This window comes from Drosophila teissieri, chromosome 4, assembly GCF_016746235.2.
Source record: "Drosophila teissieri strain GT53w chromosome 4, Prin_Dtei_1.1, whole genome shotgun sequence".
Taxonomy (NCBI): domain Eukaryota; kingdom Metazoa; phylum Arthropoda; class Insecta; order Diptera; family Drosophilidae; genus Drosophila; species Drosophila teissieri.
This window is the reverse complement of record NC_053033.1, coordinates 504,986-523,773: the sequence shown is the minus strand read 5'-3', so window position 1 is coordinate 523,773 and position 18,788 is coordinate 504,986. Positions and strand designations below refer to the sequence as shown.

General features: G+C 39.0%; 1 protein-coding gene across 2 annotated transcripts; it reads left to right on the top strand.

Moving 5' to 3' along the window:
• Positions 1–731: 731 nt before the first annotated feature.
• On the top strand, positions 732–17,928 carry LOC122622842 (zinc finger protein 592). Of its 2 annotated transcripts, none has more exons than XM_043801406.1 (9): positions 732–1,829; positions 5,116–5,193; positions 8,915–9,200; positions 14,195–14,379; positions 14,548–14,713; positions 15,159–15,482; positions 15,544–15,611; positions 15,692–16,273; positions 16,942–17,928. In XM_043801406.1, the coding sequence occupies exons 1-9, from the start codon at positions 732–734 to the stop codon at positions 17,599–17,601; spliced, it is 3,447 nt and encodes a 1,148-aa protein (XP_043657341.1). In that variant the 3' UTR covers positions 17,602–17,928. The 2 variants fall into 2 exon arrangements, with proteins under 2 accessions (XP_043657341.1, XP_043657342.1); XM_043801407.1 differs by lacking the exon at positions 732–1,829 and adding an exon at positions 4,051–4,095.
• The last annotated feature ends 860 nt before the right edge of the window (positions 17,929–18,788 follow it).

The following is an 18,788-nucleotide window of genomic DNA, read 5'->3' as shown; positions in this document are numbered from 1 at the left end:
GGTTAGTTTTTTTTTTTTTAAATGGATGGTTGGTACTTTATCAAAAACAGTCAAATTAGTCCGTCGTTAGAACTAGGGCTCAAAACATAGCATTTCAGAATCGAATAATAAAATCACTGATACGAGCCCCTAAAAATTTATCAAACTTAAATAGGTATAAAAACATTTTGTGGTTTGCTATAAATATATTTTAAAATTAGTATTGTAAATTATTATCGATCTGCAGAAAAACCTTTTGACACGCCCACCCTAACGCCCACAAACCGCCCAATACTGCCGCGCCCAAACTTAAAAATTTTTTTTTTGATATTCTTCCACATTTTTGTTAGTCTTGTAAATTTCTCTCGATTTGCCAAATATGGTTTTACCTCGCATACTGTAACGACTACAAACCGACAAAAACTGTTAGTTTTCAAATTTCTCCTTCGCACTTTCACTAGCTGAGTATCAGATGGTCGGGGAACTCGACTATATCGTTCTCTCTGGTTTGACTTTAAATTAAATACTCAAATTTGAATCACGTATTTTTAAGGCCACCTTTTACCTTGAAAAGAAATTTGGTCCTATCATTCGGATTTTACTCACATTTTGGAAGATAATTAGAATTCTTAAAACTACATATGTATGTATGTATGTATGGGTGTACATTTAAGGGAAATAAAAAAACTTGTTCCAGTAACTATTTTATGCTAAGCAACGTTTTTTGTTTGTTTTGCAGGCAATAAAATGATATGAAATTACGATGCTTTAATCAGGCCCAAACTACGCAAAGTTGGCATCCCAGATCCGTGTTCAGGGTCGTAAGCAGTTGTCCTCTTGATCGAAAAGATCGGCTAAGCCCAGAGAGCTGGCAAATCTTAATTGGCCATCCCCCAACAAATCTTCTTCGAATGTATAAAATGGACTCCTCAGACTTCTGGCAGCAGGCGCGCGCCCCGTTTGGCCTGCAATACTCTTCCCCCTCGAGTCAACAGCCTATATCCCACCACGCTTTGCACCACTCCCTTCCGCAGGAGCACGAGCAGTTGGCCGAATCCCACCCTGAAGGACCAGCCGCAGTATCGGGCGCAGTGGGCAACAGCAGTTCCATGGCTATTTCCGGCATCAATCCTACTGTGGGCAGCAAGGCAGAGTCCAGTCACATGCTGCAGCAGCATTTAGAGCAGCAGTCCTATGGATCCGACTCCTTTCGAGGCGCCCAGTCGCCCCAGCTGAGCAGCCACCACCTGTTGTTTAACGCTGCTGCTGCCGCTGCTGCGGCGGCTCACCTCAAGTCCACGGCGATGCAGAATAACCTCTCGCCAATAGGCGATCAGGCGCAAAATAACCTTCGAAACTACGGTCAAGGATCCTTAAACGTCTTAGGTGGGATCAAGCCCAAGCAGGAGATGGATGCTAAGACGCTCCTCCAACCGCTAGACGTGTGTTCCCAGCCGGTAGTGCACGCGCAGTCCCAGCCCCAGTACGGCGGTGACTTTTACGACGTTGTCGACCCACAGGCTAGAGAAGTCTCTGAACCTGTAGGCAGAGCACTGATCATCGGACTCGGAGTACCTAGTGCGGGGTCCACCGACGACGCGCAGTCCAGTTTGCAGACTCAGCAACTGTCGGGGACTGGTCGAGCATTGCAGACACGTCAGTGCAAGCCGATGTCCCCTGAAATAGGTGGTAGCTCGAATTCGGGCGCAGGACGCAGATCGGCACCCACAACAATCAACAAGACCTTTTCGCAGGGTCAGCAGTCCCCTCAGCACTCCACAACGCCATCCGGCGGCAGCACGACGCCCGACATCAAATACAATAACGACAAAATGACCAATGAAATTCAGGTATTATATTGAAGATTTTCTTTGTTTCTCTGTATTATTCTGGATAGAAACAATAGAGATCTACATGTTTTTGGGGAACTTGATAACAAATTGTTAGATGCAATTCAAACATAGTAATAAAACAAGAAAGAGTTTATCGACTGCATACCCGATACTTAGCTATTAGAAGTGCAAAAATGAAATTTTAAAATTCTTTTTAGAGAAATAATAAATTAAAACGTATCAAAACATTTTTAAGAATTGAAGACGTAACAGTTTTTAAGAGGTTTGGGGGGGTTGTATGCGTATCCAATATGTATGCGGCATATCGATATAAATTGCCAAGATAAATTATGAAATGCAAAAGCAACTAGAATCTCAATTCCTAATCTCAACAATGCAAAAACAACTAGAATCTGAATGTCTAATTTCAACTTTCTAGCTTTTGTAGTTACCATACAAACTGACAGACGGACATTGCCGATTGACTGCCTATTGACTATACATATGTATTTACTTCATAGGGTCGGAAACGCATCATTTTACATGTTAATTTCTTGTCGTCGAATTTATTACACCCTTTTATTGTACGCGTAACGGATATAATGAATTACTATTACTATTGCTATCACATCTAAAATAAAGATGAAACGAAACCGTTCGAAAAGGTTGCCGCTAAAGGGATCTTAAGGTTTGTATGTACCGAAACAAACGACCTTGAAAGCTTTGGCCTGTTCATCCTTTCAGAAACGTTTTAAGTGAACAACTTGTTTTTGACCATGCTATTTTTTTAGTAAGAGGGTGCATTTTTTACGTCTCCACCATCCAACGAATTTTCCCATTATTTAGTTTTTTCTCTTAATTCGAATATTCTCTTTTACCGCCCCTAATTCAGTAAAGTTATGTTATAAGAGTAGATCAACACACCCCTGTCAAGGGATATTTTGAAAGCTCCCTGGAAAGCATCTCAAAAGGGGTGAATTGCGTTCAACTTTTTCTTCGTTAAATTCTGAAGCCTTTGGAGCCATTCTTGTTCTTCGTGCTAAGGTAGCTTTGTTGTTTCTCTTCTACTATTATTAGTGAGGGGTAATAAAAATGGGGGGTTGGTCGTGTTAGAAACTATTATCAGCGTGAAAGCGAGGGAGAGCGATGACCGAGAGACAGAGAGGATAAGAGAGAATAAGGAATGAAGAGCAGTCTTGTTTAGTTCTCAGGTACCATTTCTTACAGCACAGAAGTAACCCCCATTGTCGAATAGACGCATACTATGTGTGCGGAAGTCTGAGAGTCTTCACCTTCGTGTACTTGTACAGTAAGTTACGGGTGCCAAAACGGGGATGCAAGTTCGGGCATAGCTTAATGGCATACACTCACACACTCTGGCACACTTATGTAAAAGGATATACAAGTTAGTTTACTTTTTCTAGTCCAGACGTTTTCTCTGCCGCTGCCATAATTTTTATTTTCCTCGACTTGTCTCCCTTCCTCCCACTTCGTGCGTGGGGAGAGAGAAATGAGAGCGCAAGATGCCATTCTTTCGGGAGCTTTTCCTTACCGTCTTTTTTTTATATATCTTCGTCCGTGCTTATTTCTTAAAGAAAACAATAATAACGCATAGAGAAAGAGATGCCAAATTAGAAGCTCAACGGCGGCGACGGCAGCTGCAGAGGCGACGTTGTCGACGACGAAAACGACGCAACAACAGGATAGTTTAAGAAGAACCCCATGGCAGTCAAGCAGTGTCCCGTTTGGTGATGATAATTCGCCGAGCCGGCAGAAGTTCAAAGGACATCAGACCGTAAGGTTGTGTGCTCCGGTGTGCTTCGCGTAGCTAAATTCCCAAAAAATCTAAAGTCAGTTCGTTCGGGCGCCAGCGCTTTTGAGGTCGCGGGCCCAAGTAATTTTGTTGCATTTACCACTGCATTTATGAATGGCAACCGTGGTTAAGTGCCCTCCCATCAATTAAGCTTTTCCAAGAGACTCTTCACGTTCCAAAATTCAGGATGAATGGTGTCTTTCAGTGATGGCGCAGATGAGGGTATTGCGTCGCCCGTGCAACTAACCGATTATAGAATTCGCTTAAGATGATATATAAATAAAAAGTGCCGCAAATTTCGCAAGTGTATAACTCGGAAAAAGAAAAGTTCATCAAAAGAAATCTTCGAATTAAATTGAAAATAATCACACTGCAAGGGAGCTGGTGTGATATTCGTTCCATTTCGCTTCGATCGGCTCTCTAGTCCGAATCATATATACAATGACCCTTGACTGTGAAAAGGAGCACGATGTAATTTTTCTTTACTCATTTAAACTTCACAATCTACTTAACGATTTTTTCAAAGTGACTCAATCTGCCATAACCATTAAACAGGATCTTAATCTTATATTTTAATGGCTAAAAAAATAAAATACAAGTCATTTCTATCGAACTTTTTGTTCTTTATTTTAAATATGTTTGATCCGAGAAATAGAAAGAAGTATACGTATATGTGAATTTAATATATGTAAAATAGAATGGCGGTAGAAATTGGCAAGAATAGTACAAAAATCAGAATTTGCCAAATTTTGTGGGCTTGACAAATTTTTGCAGCTTGTGGATGTTAGAGTGGGAGTAAAAAAAATATTTTCTGCATATCGATTGAAATCTGCAACATAAATTGTAAAAATGTAATCAAAGCAATATTAAAAATGTGTGGGCGTGACAATTTCGGGCGGTGCGTGGAAGTGGGAACTTTGAAAAGAAGCTTTCAGTTTTTAAAAATACAGCGTTCATACGGACGAAGTAATCCCGATTAAGAATTCTTTTCAGGGTGTGAAACACTTTTTTCTATTTTTAATATATTTTTGAACGAATTTAGTATACTCTTTTACTTTACGAGTAACAGGTATAAAAAAATTAATAATTTTATATATTAAGATAAAACTTCAGTGGCGGTAGGCATTTTAAAATTAAGGTCCAGTTGGAAGGACAGTACTTGAATTAGATGTGGGTACCACGCTGTAGAAATCAATAGACTAGATATTTATGATAAATAAATTAAATTGAAATTACCACTTTTAACAACGAAACTTAGACAGGAATCGACGTATTTTAAAATGTATGCAGATATAATTTTAAGAGCCGGTTTTAGCATTTTAAAATTTGTACTAAGCTACACCTAGAAGTGGAAAAAGGGCAAACTTGCAACACATACATATATGGGATAGCTTAAACTGCTTGGTTAGATAGATGTGTGAGCCTCCGCATCGGTATTGTTCGCCGACCTCCGCATGAAAGATAATGATGTATTCCTTGTTTGTTTTTCAGCTTCAGCTATCCCGGTCGAGCAGCGCAGCAGCGATCAGTGAACGCACCCTCGAAGAATGTTGGTCAACCCTGCAACGAGTGAGTTGGCATCTGTTCCGTTGTGTATAGTACTCTTCCTCGTCAATGACACATGTACACAGCTGCAGCACAGAACATCACCGAACACTAACGCACAACTAACTAAACCTAATATGTGAGCTTTCGCACAGACCAGTAGATGAGCAGAATCTGTTACTTTATATTTTTGTACACTTAAACCACGTTAAGGATTAAAACAGTAGTTTTATGCTTTGTTAACTATTAAGTTTAAGTTAACAGAACAGTCTTTTTAGCTTTATTAATTTTATGTTCTAGTCATTTGCTAATTAAATGCCAGACACCGAGTCCTTCCATCTTTTATTTTTATTAACCGAACTATAACCCGTTCTTGAATATATCACGTATATTGTGTACTTCATCTGCAAAAATTGTAAAAACTTATTAATTAAAAATGTTTAGATAAAATTATTCACTGTTTTATTTTATTTACCTTTATTTGCAACATTTTTACTGGGAAGTTTTGACAAAATTCAATCCTTTTTTGTTTAAAGTGACTGTCACACGACCACTTTTATTCCAAATGTAGTTTAACTATCTGACTTTAATCGTTCGCTTAAGACCTCAACTTTAATCGTTCGTCTAAGACATCTTTTTGAAAATTGGTATACATTTGTAAGAAGTTTATATAATATTAAAACAAAGTTCTAAGTTTCTCACAAATCGGAAGATCGAAAAAGTAATATTAAAATCGACATAGGTTTTAAAAAAATACCTCTGTTCCCACTTTTATTCGCAAGTTAGTTTTTTTGAACCTCATCATGGACACTGATAAGCGAACATATGTATGTACATATAGCTGAAATTGAAAAAATTATTCAGTTAGCAGCGGAGCAACGACGGTTTTCCGTACAATTAAGGACACCCGTCCCAAACGTTTGACCTTCCCTCAAATGTTTTGTCTTCTACGACTTAGGAGCAGACGTAAACATATTTTCATGGCCTTGCCTATGTATGCGTCAATATATACGTTCCATGTATATGTGCCGCTCACATAAGAACAAACGAACTCGCACTCGTTCGAACTCATTTGTCCACCCCTCACATTTTTTCAACCATTTTTATTTCACTCACCTCGTCCACACGGAGATGGTTACCGCCTCCTGCTACCCCTAAGATACAGCGAAAGAGGTCCGGCGGACATAAGTCCATCCCTCTTTGAGTTAGCGTCCCTGGCACTGGCACTAGGGGTCGAGTGCTTGCTGAAGACAGTGAAGGGGAATTGGAAATAAAAAGCAAGCCAAGGGGAACCAGAGTAGGGAAAATGCATGCATAGAATTGCAACATTCTTATAGCTCTCTCTTTCCCTTTCTCCTCATTGTTTTTAACTTTGTCTTTTTATACGATTTCGATGATTTGATTTTTAATGGTAACACTAAATAATAACATAATTATACCTAATAACATAAAAATGCCCATCTCTTGGCCCTAATGTTAAAACAAGTTGGCTATAAATGTAGCTATTTTTAGTTGCTACTCTGATAAAATATCGTCATAGGTAAAGCCTTGTACATTCCCCAAATTATCTGTACTGGACCTGTTATTTTATAGCAATCCCGTTTGCCGAAAATTCGTAACTACTGTTGGTTCAGTCCTGTGATATTTATTTGTCGCTCTTACACCTCGACAAACTCTTATGAAAAATACGAAGACAGACCGCTTTACTCGTGCTTGCCATATACCCACCAAAATGAAATGTATAAAAAGTGCACTCTGTCTCGAACCAAACCCGAGTGGCCGCGGCGATACGATGGAAGGTTGCTAATGCCGCTACCAGTGGAAACAAACCACCGCTTGCCCGCCAACCAACCAGAGAGCCACACAAAATCTGCCTGTCCTTTTTTCTCGTCATCGCACTGCACCTAATTCTATTCTCTTGTATGAGCACTGATAATACTCCCTAACTACTTTCTGAAACGAAAATAAAGGAGACGGAATATGCGGCATCGGAAAGTAACGACATGCCGTTTCGTTTTTTATATCATAAAGATCTATATAAGTGCAGCCAGTGCAGTAAGATATATACATTTTACCGCACAAAATCTTTATAAATTAATTATAAAAGTAACTTGAATCGCTACAAATGTACATGCTAGAAGGATGGGTGGTTAGACTTCCAAAGACTAGAGAAGCGACCTGCAAAGAGGATTACGTAAGTGATCCGTCGATCATACACCTGGTGATCGCCCAGTAGCAACGAACGTCGAGATCTTCGAAATTATAATTATAATTTCTATATATGGAAGGCATGCAGATAATAGTTATTCAAGCTGCTTATTGTCTGGCGTTATGCACCTTTTATTCTATCTTTGGCAGATAGATCCAAATCGCAATTAGTTAATATATATTTAAAAAATATAAATCTAAAAATAATAAATAGTAGCTTTCAGCACATATATTCTCTTAATTATGATCAATAGCCGAGTCGTTCTGGCCATGCCCGTCTGTCCGTCCGTATGAACGTCGAATCTCGTAAACTATAAAAGCTAAAAAGTTGAGAAAACTACCACAAAATTTTTATCGATTTGCAAAAAAAAATTTTTGTTACGCCCACTCTAACGTCCACAAACCACCCAATACTGCCACGCCCACACTTTTATAAAATCGTTTTATATTTATTCACATTTGTGTTAGTCTTGTAATTTTTTCTCGATTTTCCAAAAATCTTTTTGCCACGCCCATTCTAAAGCCCACAAACCGCCAAAAACTGTCAGTGTTGAAATTCCCACTAGCTAAATAACGGGTATATCAACTCGACTATAGCGTTCTCCCCGGTTTTAGATGTTGCCGTAGACGGCTAGTATGATGTCCACAAATTTTAAAATAATGATTTTCAATAGACTGAGAATGTTAAAATTTAACACACAAAAGTTTTGAATCAACAACAATATACTTTTATCTTTTCTATCTGGTATAGAAGAATATGTTAGAAATGTTATACCTTTTCATGGAAAGGGATTTCTTACTTACTCATTCTAGTCATCATTATTTAGTTCATCTACTGCTCTGACAATGCTAATAAATTAAAAGCTATAAGAAAATAAAATGTAAATTATATATTCAACATTTAGCGGCATCATGTATATAATGTAAATTATCAACACAATTTGTTCTCTTAAAGCTGAGAAATTGTATTAGGAGTAACGATAGTCGAGGCACTTAAATAAAGTCTTTTTTATCTTTTTCTTTTGTTCGGCGACTACATGGTCACTGAAATAATCTTATAATGGTCATATATGAGATGATTGGTTTTTAAGTATACTTATTGGCTTGTTATTGGCCCCAATAATAAAATAGTAAAAATCAGCAAAACGTATGATGACCTCACAATGTGAAACCAAAAACGTTACCTTAACACTGCATACATATATGTTTATTTACAATAAATAATTATGATTTCGACTTTCCACAAAAGTTTAAGATTATGCTGACATGTTTTTCACATGTCTGACATGCGACTGTACACATTTTTATCGAAACTACACAAAAAGTAACACATAAAACTGGCCATTACCGCTAAAGGTGAAGAAGAGAAGTTTATAAATATATCTGGTTACGACAGACACACTGACAGTAAGCCCGGTACGGAAAGGTATAATGGGGTCTTGAGGTTGAGGTGTACACTACCATCGGCCAAGAGCATATTGAAAATTGTTTTGTTAAGCTAATCGGCTTCTTTTGAATATGTTGTTTGCACTTGCAGCTTTTTATGCACAAAAGCGCGATGCAGCAAATACAGCAGCAGATTCCCCGCGTCGGCCTGGGAACACACGGCGTGACCGGCTCGGCCAGCTTGGGTGGCAGTATTACGCCTAGCTCGGATACTAAGCCGCATCAGTGTCAGCAATGCATGAAGAGTTTTTCCAGTAACCACCAACTAGTGCAACACATCAGAGTACACACTGGAGAGAAGCCATACAAGTGCTCCTACTGTGATCGTAGATTTAAGCAGTTGTCGCACGTCCAGCAGCACACGCGCCTGCACACAGGTGAGTAATCGCACCGCCAGGTACAAAACTATCTGTGTTTGGACAAGCAACGAATTTAAAAAAACTTTTGGTTAACCATATCAATTTTTGGTAGATCCACTTTTCGATTCCGATTTGTTTCTTATAAATAAGAAATTTTAGTGAGAAGTTTGCAACGTTGTGAAGGCGACCTTATCGATCTCATATAGGATTATCTTCAATGGTTTTACACCCGTATGAACGTAGTTATCACGGGAACTATAAGCAAAAAAGTTCGTTAAGCATTTAGATTTTAGGGTTTGTTTCAAAAAGTGCAAAACCCACGTGAACGCGCACAAACCGCTTAAAGCTGTCACGCACAAACTTTTTAAAAAGGTTTTGATTCTTATTATTTATCTTACCAACTTCTATACTTAACAAAAACACTAGTACCCAATAGCTGAGTAAATGATATCAAAAAGTTTTTTGGCAAATCGATAGAAATTTACAAGACTAATACAAAAATGAAAAAATATCAAAACATTTTTCAATAGTGTGGACGTAGCAGTTTTAGGAGGTTTTTGGGCATTAGTGGGCGTGGCAACATGAATCAACAAACTTGAGCTGCGTCTATGTCTCTGGAGTCTGTATGCTTAATCTCAACATTCTAGCTTAAGTAGTTCCTGAGATCTCAGCGTTCATACGGACGGACAGACTGACATGGTCATATCGACTCGGCTATTGATCCTGATCAAGAATATATATACTTTATGTGGTCGGAAACGCTTTCTTCTGCCTGTTACATACTTTTCAACGAATCTAGTATCCCAACTTAAGCGCCAGAGATAAAGAGGCGTGACAAAATTTCCAAAGAAAAATATATTGCGTAGGCGTAATCTTATTCTTGAATCATACATTTAATGCCACTATAGCTCTTATTATTTCTAAAATCTCGATGTGTTGAACATCGAGATGTAGAAGCTAGAATGTTGGGATGAAGCATGTAGATTCCAGAGAAATGGACACAACGCAAGTTTGTTTCCTGATGTTGCCAGCCCACACTTTAGGAAAATCTTTTATGTTTTTGTTCGTTTTATTATTTGTCTGGTCAATTTATATCGGTAAACAAAAAACATTTTGCCAACGCCAGCTCTAAAGCTCACAAACCGCCCAAAACTGCCACGCCGTAATTTTTGAAATTTTTTCATTTATTTTATTTGTTTTGCCAATTTTTATTAATATTCTTAAAAATGTTAATAAGTCTTATTCGAATTCCCACGAGCTGAGTAACGGGTGTTTAATAGTCGAAAAACTCGACTACCTTGTGTTCAACATATATTATTTTTCACAGCCCATCGCTTTGTAAAAGTAGCAACCTTTCGCTTGCAAAATTTAACTTGTAGTCAAGTAAGCAATACACAATTTTGGATTGCTTAGTCGTTTTTAATAAGCGGCCGTATTACAAAATTTTTTGCTAATTCCGGTCCCGATTTGACAAATTATAAGTTATTTCTAATTGTATTAGTTTTAATTACCAAGATGATTAAAAACACTCAGAGCTCGTCCTTAAATAATTAAAATGGATACTCGTCTCAGTCCAGTACTATTTTCAAGATTATTTTGGTTTAAAAAAGAGCCTCGACTGACCTTGGACTTCGCCTTCTTTCTACAAATCCCACCGTATATAAATAAGGACTTGTATTTTTGCACTCGCATTCAACACATTTTTGCAGCTGGGTCGGCATTGCAAATGAAAATGACAAAGATAATTAAATAAACTTCAAGAGCTTTTTAAGTCAGTAGCCGTTCCCGTTCACCCTCGTAGCTGGGATTCACAAAGTTTGTTGAATTAGGACAGCTGGTGGGGATGAATACATGAACGTATCTAGCACCATACAAAATATTCGACGTCATTAGCTGCATTCAATGTCATTTCATGTTTCTATACGCACAGTCCCAATTATTTTCCGCTTACCTTAACCATTTCTTGTTCACACCTGATTGCAACCTTACAATTGCCATTTATGACTTCTGCGCCTTCCCACTGCTTTAGACACAGTCAAAAAGAAATCAAAAACGCTTTAATTGAAAACCAGTTTGGTCCCTTCCCTCTTAATAAAGTACCTCGGCAGCAACGGAATTCTACCTTTTTTACGGACGAGTTTCCCGTCGCCGCGGAGGATAGGGTAATTATACCATACAGTATACTGGCCCGGCCGGTTTCTTAAACGCTGACGGCGCGGTGCGGGTAGAAAGATAATGGATAGCAAAGACCATTAGACGAGGAAGGGCTTCGCACTTATTGGAGCTGCAGCCCAGTCAGTGCAGTCTTAAAGGCGCTTAAAGAGGCAGCTCCAATAAAGTGTCGTTTAGACATCGACTACGTGCCTTTGAGGTGTAAGCCCGCACTTATTCCAGATTTCTTAGTCGACGACTTGGCGAAGGGTTGCTCTTGGGACGCGGACGTGGTCTTTCCTCTGGCCCAAGGGTGACCGCGACCACAGGTTCGTATACACGACTGCACTTTGCAACTATTTATTTGTATTTAGTTTTACTCAAAGGCAAAGTGTCACTAAGTAGCCTAAATGTTTTAGTCGCTATATCCTTCTGTCGCTGATGTTGTTGCTGACCATCCACATTTTAATTAATTGCGCGATTAAATGAAATTAATTGAGCTTTAAAACTGAAATTTGACGCTCTCTCTTTTGCACTTTTTCTTGATCTTGCGTTGCAGCAACTCTCATCAAAGGAGTCTTATAGTATGTTAAGTAATCTTCATTATTTTCGACCGGTTGCTTTTAGTCTTTCTAAGTGATGTCAGTCAGTCAATTAGGCGTTGTAACTACTTACCCATATTGTGGGCATACTTAAGCAGCTATGTGACTTTGGGGTATGTTGGTCATTATCTCAGGTTATTAAGCCTTAAAATATATTACTCTGTCTCTTCCTATGATGTAAGAAACTTAAAGTGTATGGATGTTAATACTAAGCATGCAGATTATACGCCAGTTACTTGTAGATTAAAAAGGTAAACTAGATTCGTTGAAAAGTAATTAACAGGTATATGGAAGCGTTTCCGATCCTATAAAATATATATATATAGTAAATATATATACTATATAAATATATATCACTAGCCGAGTCGATCTGGCCATGTTTTTCTGACCGTTCGTCCGTATATGCGTCGAGATCTCAGGAACTATAAAAACTATAAAGCTAAGATTAGGCATGCAGATTCCAGAGACTTCGACGCAGAGCCCACAAACCAAAACTTCCACTGCCTTACTTTTGAAATTATTATCTATGTATACACGTAGAGTACCGATCTGGCCATGTCCATATGAACCCCTCATTCTCAAGAACTATAAGATCCAGAAAGTTAAGATTAAGGCTGCAGATTCCAGATACAAGGACGCAACGCAATTTGCAAAGTTCATTGGGACGCGCACAAACCGCCACGCCCACACTTTAAAAAAATGTTTTGATATTGCTTCGTTTTATTATTTGTCTTGCAAATTTCTATTGGTACACTAAAAAACAGTTTAGCTACGGCTTTTTTAAAGCACACAAGCCGCGCCAAACTTTGTAAACATTTTTTAAATAATTTTCATTTTATTAATTTTCGATTTTTTTTAATTTGTTTTGTTATTAAAAACATAGAAAACAAGAGAAAACGCTATAGTCGAGTTCCCTGACTATCTGATACCCGCTACTCAGCTATTCGAAGTGCGAAGGTATAAATATCTTTTACAGGACCCTTACACGACCATCCAAACATTTTACAATTTTTATACCCGTTACTCGTAGAGTAAAAGGGTATACTAGATTCGTTGAAAAGTATGTAACAGGCAGAAGGAAGCGTTTCCGACCATATAAAGTATATATATTCTTGATCAGGATCAATAGCCGAGTCGATATGACCATGTCCGTCTGTCCGACCGTCCGTCCGTCCGTCTGTCCGTCTGTCTGTCCGTCCGTATGAACGCTGAGATCTCAGGAACTACCAAAGCTAGAAAGTTGAGACTAAGCATACAGACTCCAGAGACATAGACGCAGCGCAAGTTTGTCGATTCATGTTGCCACGCCCACACTTACGCCTACAAACCGCACAAAACTGCCACGCCTACACTTTTAAAAAATGTTTTAATATTTTTCCATTTTTGTAATAGTCTTGTAAATTTTTATCGATTTGCCAAACAACTTTTTGCCACGCCCACTCTAACGCCCACAAACCGCCCAAAGCTGCTACGCCCACACTTGAAAAATGTTTTTTCATTTTGTATTAGTCTTGTAAATTTCTTTCGATTTGCCAAAAAACTTTCTGCCACGCGTACTCTAACGCCTACAAACCGTCAAAAACTGTCAGTGTTTTAGACTCTCCTTCCCCCTTCCACTAGCTGAGTAACGGGTATCAGATAGTCGGGGAACTCGACTATAGCGTTCTCTCTTGTTTTAAATATATTTTTGTACATGCAAAGGCGGCTTGCGGGCGTTAGGGGTGGCGTGGCAAAAAGGTTTTTGTGTAGATCGATAATAATTTACAATACTAATACAAAAATTAAAAAATATCAAAACATTTTACAAGAGCGTGGGCTTGTCAGCTTTGGGCGGTTTGTGCGCGAATCGATAGCAATTTAGAAGACTAATAAATAAATGAAAATATATCAAATATTTTTTTTTTTTTAAAGTGTGTTCGTGGCAGTTTTGAGCAGTTTTTGGGTGTTAGAGTGGGCGTGGCAATATGGGTCAACAAGCCTGCGCTGCGTCTATGTCTCTGGAGTCTGATGCTGAATCTAAACTTTCTAGCTTTTATAGTTCCTGAGATCTCGACGTTCATACGGACACATCTCGGTGGTTTTTGCAAATTTTTTTTAATTTGTGTTTTAAAATAGAAGCTTATCATATGATTCTCTACAACTCTTTGATCCCAAAATAAAGTAATCTCCGCAAAACCAAAGTACATAAACAGAGTTAGTGTCACTTTTATTTCGATAAAGATAAAATATCTAAGGGTTTTACACTTTATGAATTTTTAGGAGAACGGCCCTATAAATGTCATCTGCCAAACTGCGGTCGAGCCTTTATACAACTTTCAAATTTACAACAGCATTTAAGAAACCATGACGCTCAGGTTGAACGTGCTAAAAATCGTCCCTTTCACTGCAATATTTGTGGAAAGGGTTTCGCCACTGAATCTAGTCTGCGCACACATACATCGAAGGTTAGTACGCATTATTTTCAGCATATCATGCATTTTTTCATTGCCTTTTATATTACATTCTTTAATATCGTCCTGAACCTCGAACCTGATCTTTGTATTTATCCCATTTTCCTTCTCCACCTATCAATAATTTTCTCGCACCCGTAAAACACCGCGCATTGCGAACAGGAGCTACAGCTGCATCTTGGTGTCTTGCAGCAGCATGCCGCACTAATAGGTGGTCCAAACGCTACGTCTTGTCCTGTGTGCCATAAACTTTTTCTTGGCACTGAGGCCCTTCTGGACCACATGAAACATGTTCATAAGGAAAAGAGTCCCCCACCTGGTGGCTCAGGTAAGAAAATTGCTGCTGATTTCCCCGAATTTAACTGAAGTGAACTTAAATTCGCTGTGAAACTGCTAAAGTAACATATATATTTATAAAATTATGTATATATATATATTTACCTACAATATTAGACCCCGAGGATCATTTCTGTAATTATTGTAATTTGTATGCTATTTAACGCTCACAAGTGGGAAACAACTATCACGCTGACAGTTTTGAAATTGTCCATCGATATGCTTATAAAGTTTTGCCATTTTCTTTACACTTCTGTGTACATTTTATTATCGGATAATCATCACAGCATATTTAAATTTGATCATGTACATACATATGTATGTATTTGCCTTTGCACAATCTCCTGTTGCGCTTCGCCACGTTTGTTTTTGCACTAGCTTTAAATACTCCCATAATTATCCAACCATTTCATTTTGTGTTGTACTTTTCTGTTCAGCCCCATCCCAGTTCAGCGAGCTTAATCAGATAGCTACGGGCAATGGGAACGGAAATGGAACTGGGCCTAGCACCGAACAAATCGCTACCCAATGCACAACTGAATCGAACTCGCATCAGGCCACTGTTGGCTCTAGCTTAATCGACAGTTTTTTGGGCAAACGAAGAACTGCCAACCATCCTTGCCCAGTTTGCGGCAAACATTACGTCAACGAGGGTTCCCTAAGAAAACATCTGGCATGCCACGCCGAGAGCTCACAGCTTACAAACAGCCTGCGTATGTGGCCATGTAGCGTTTGCCAGGCTGTCTTCACACATGAAAACGGTACTCCTCAATATGACTGATCCTAACAAGGAATTGACTTTATTAATTTTTTTTTGTCCAGGCCTTCTTACCCATATGGAGTCGATGCGTATGGATCCGAAACATCAGTTCGCCGCTCAATACGTATTGGTAAGTTTTTAGCAAAGTATATACTACAAATATTTAATACACAACGCCTAATATTATCAAAAAATATAACAACTTTTTAGTCCCGGGCAGCTGCGGAACAGAGAGAACGAGAATCCCTTTTAGCAGTAACCTTGGCCGCCAGCAGTGGCGCTGCTGGTCCAAGAATCGGAATTGCGGAGGCCGGAAACGTTTTGCCTATGGGAGCTCACAACTCGGAAGGATCCAACTCGAAGTGTCCTTCCCCTTCGGCTAACTCGGAATGCTCTTCAAACGGACGCCTCTCGTCATCGACCACATCAGATCAAGACCAAGACATTGAGCACGGCTTAAGTGAAAATGAAAACAGCAACCAGAATCACATTAGCAGTAGCACGAATAACAACAATAATTGCACAAATAACAACAACTCTAGCTCTCATAAAATGGCTGAGCTTCGACTTCCGGGATCCGGCCAATATACCATGGACGCAGAATTGCACGTCGCCAACCGGATGTCACTAATGGCCGCTGCTGCTGCTGCAGTTGCTGCGTCACGACCACAAGACGGAGTGGACCCTTCAGCAGTGCCCAGCGCGGCGGTTCAAGCCGCTGTGGTTAATCTGGCGGCTGCAATGCGAATGAACAATTCCAGCAACGGTGCTACCTCCTCCTACCAACAACAGGTAAGAATAATATACAAGGAGAAACCATTTTGCAAAGAAGAAAGAATCAAGTCAAGGAAGGAAGAATCAAGTCAAAAAGCAGTCGCTTACCCTTATTCTTTTTTGACGAAATTCCGTTTGACAGCTATGAGAGAGGGCGGAAGGGAAATACTTAGTTAGCACTCGCATTTGTTCGTTTTACACACAGTGTAAAAAACTCTTGTAAACAGCAACACATAATAGAATCACTTTCTTCTACTTGTTACATTCTTTTACGAATGGAATATGTACCTAATTACAATATATTAAAATAAATTCATATAACTAGTAGAGTAAATGGTATACTAAGCTCGTAAGCTGTAACAAGTGAAATAAAGCATGAGCAGCGGTCCATCATCTGACCGTTTAAGGAAACATCCACAAAACTTAAGGTTGTTCTCGCGCTTTTATTAAGCCTAGCAATGCCTATTTACGTGCTAAATTTTGTAACAGTAGCCCATTTTTCTTTTATGGTATAACAATCCTAAATAAATAACATTTTTTACAGAAAACCAGTTATTCTGACCAACTACTAGTAATAGCATTTAAAAATCAATCGTATAATCGTGAAGAGACATACGTATGCGAATTTCCATTACATTGAAATTTGGATTTAACTTACTTTAGTTATCCGTTTTTTCCTTTTTCAGCACGGCGATCAAACCCAGGCACTCCAACCACATATCCATCCACATGCACATCCACATCACCATCAACAGCAGCAGGCTCCGCAGCACCAGCAGCAACAGTTGTCCCATTTGCTAGTCCATACTCACCCCAGCAATAGCAACTGCCGTTCGCAAAGTTCACCAAATATAAATGTGCCAACTTTGCAGAACGAATCATCCTCTTCCGCATCAATCGCTATGAACATGAACGTGCATATGATGCGCGGTTCGCTTGAGCCGGACACGAGTTTGGGAGGAATGCATGCGATAGAAGTACTTCACCAACACCAGCAGCACCACCATCATCACCACCACACGTCAAACTACCCGCAGCACGCCGTAACGCCTACCAACCAGCAGACTCACCCCAACTCCCAGACACACCACACATCCCACCACCATCCGAGTCCGGAAACAGCGCTCCGAATGCACCAGGCTGAAGCAATCTTACGCTCGCATACCGAAGCGGCATTCCGACTGGCAACTGGATCTGGTCCTGGCACCGGAGTAAAATGCGAGGCGGATCAAAACAAGCTGAGTAGTAACGGCAATGCTGGTGGCAATAGTGGGGGAAGAAACCAACAACATCGATTCCATGCGAATTCGAATCATCAAGAGAATCAACGACCATCGGACTCATGAGGCTCGCCTATTGATTCCTCTAAGGATGTGGACTGAGGATAGATACAAAATCAAGTACAACGATTTTCCTATTGCGTCGATTGCAACTGATACAATAGGATTCAATGCATGTGAATGAGTAACCCTCATAAATTAATAAATTTATGGCAATTGATGTAAATGAGATTATGTATGTATGTAAGTTTAAATAGGCAAACATGCCCTAAGTTACTACCCCATTTATTGTGCAATATCATCTACCGTCAATGTCGGCAGAAAAATAAATGTAAAAAATTTCGTGTTATGTTTACGTTTATAATAAGAGTAAAGATAAAAGCGCGAAAATCATTTAAACGGAATTTTTATGGCTTTATGTCAAAGGGGTTCTAAAGCAAGCATAGCTAACCAATAAAAAAACCTAAAAAAAAAACTCTGAAATAGTACCCTAAAAGCGACCTTAGTACTATTACTGCGCTATTCGTCGTTATTCGTCAAAAAGTATTCAACAGTTACAAGGAAGCGTATGAGTATATTCTTGATCAGCATTACTAATGATCGATTTGTCCTTCCGTGTCGAGCGAGAACTCGGGAACAGCCGCTAGGTGTGGTAGCGACAAACCTAGGAAACAATCGTTATTAAAAACGTTAAAATTTCCACTTTATGACCGGGCAAACCAATTTCTGCATATTTACCGTATACTTCACTAAAATACGATATCTTTCCGCGGCACTTTTCTTCATTTTAAAATAATAAAGTAATAGTTCCCGCAAAAACTATTTTTCAGGCACAAACTTCAAAATGTATGATACTGCACAACAATTGCTATGGACACAAAATAACGAAATGTCATATACTGGTAAAGATGAGCTGTCAGTAGCTTCCAGGAGTTGTATATATATTCTTGATCAGGATCAATAGCCGAGTCGATCTGGCCATGTCCGTCTGTCATACTAATACTGTTACTAAAAAACCGTACAAATTCCGAACATATGTTTCATACTTATACTGTTACTAAAAAACCATACAAATTGTAAACATATGTTTTTGATCAGAATCACTAGCCGAGTCACCTGGCAGTCTCCGTATATCCATCTGTACGAACGTTAAGATCTGTGGAAATTCTCTCTAGTTTTTATTTCAAATGTATTTTTATTGTATGTAATTACATTTTTTTTAAACTAATTTTTATTTTACCAAAGTGTAGCAT

Coding starts and splice junctions, on each gene's coding strand:
- LOC122622842 (XM_043801406.1), top strand. CDS start 732: ATGAAATTACGATGCTTTAATCAGGCCCAAACTACGCAAAGTTGGCAT. Junction 1,830..5,115: donor AAATGACCAATGAAATTCAG/GTATTATATTGA, acceptor TTTGTTTTTCAG/CTTCAGCTATCCCGGTCGAG. Junction 5,194..8,914: donor GTTGGTCAACCCTGCAACGA/GTGAGTTGGCAT, acceptor TTGCACTTGCAG/CTTTTTATGCACAAAAGCGC.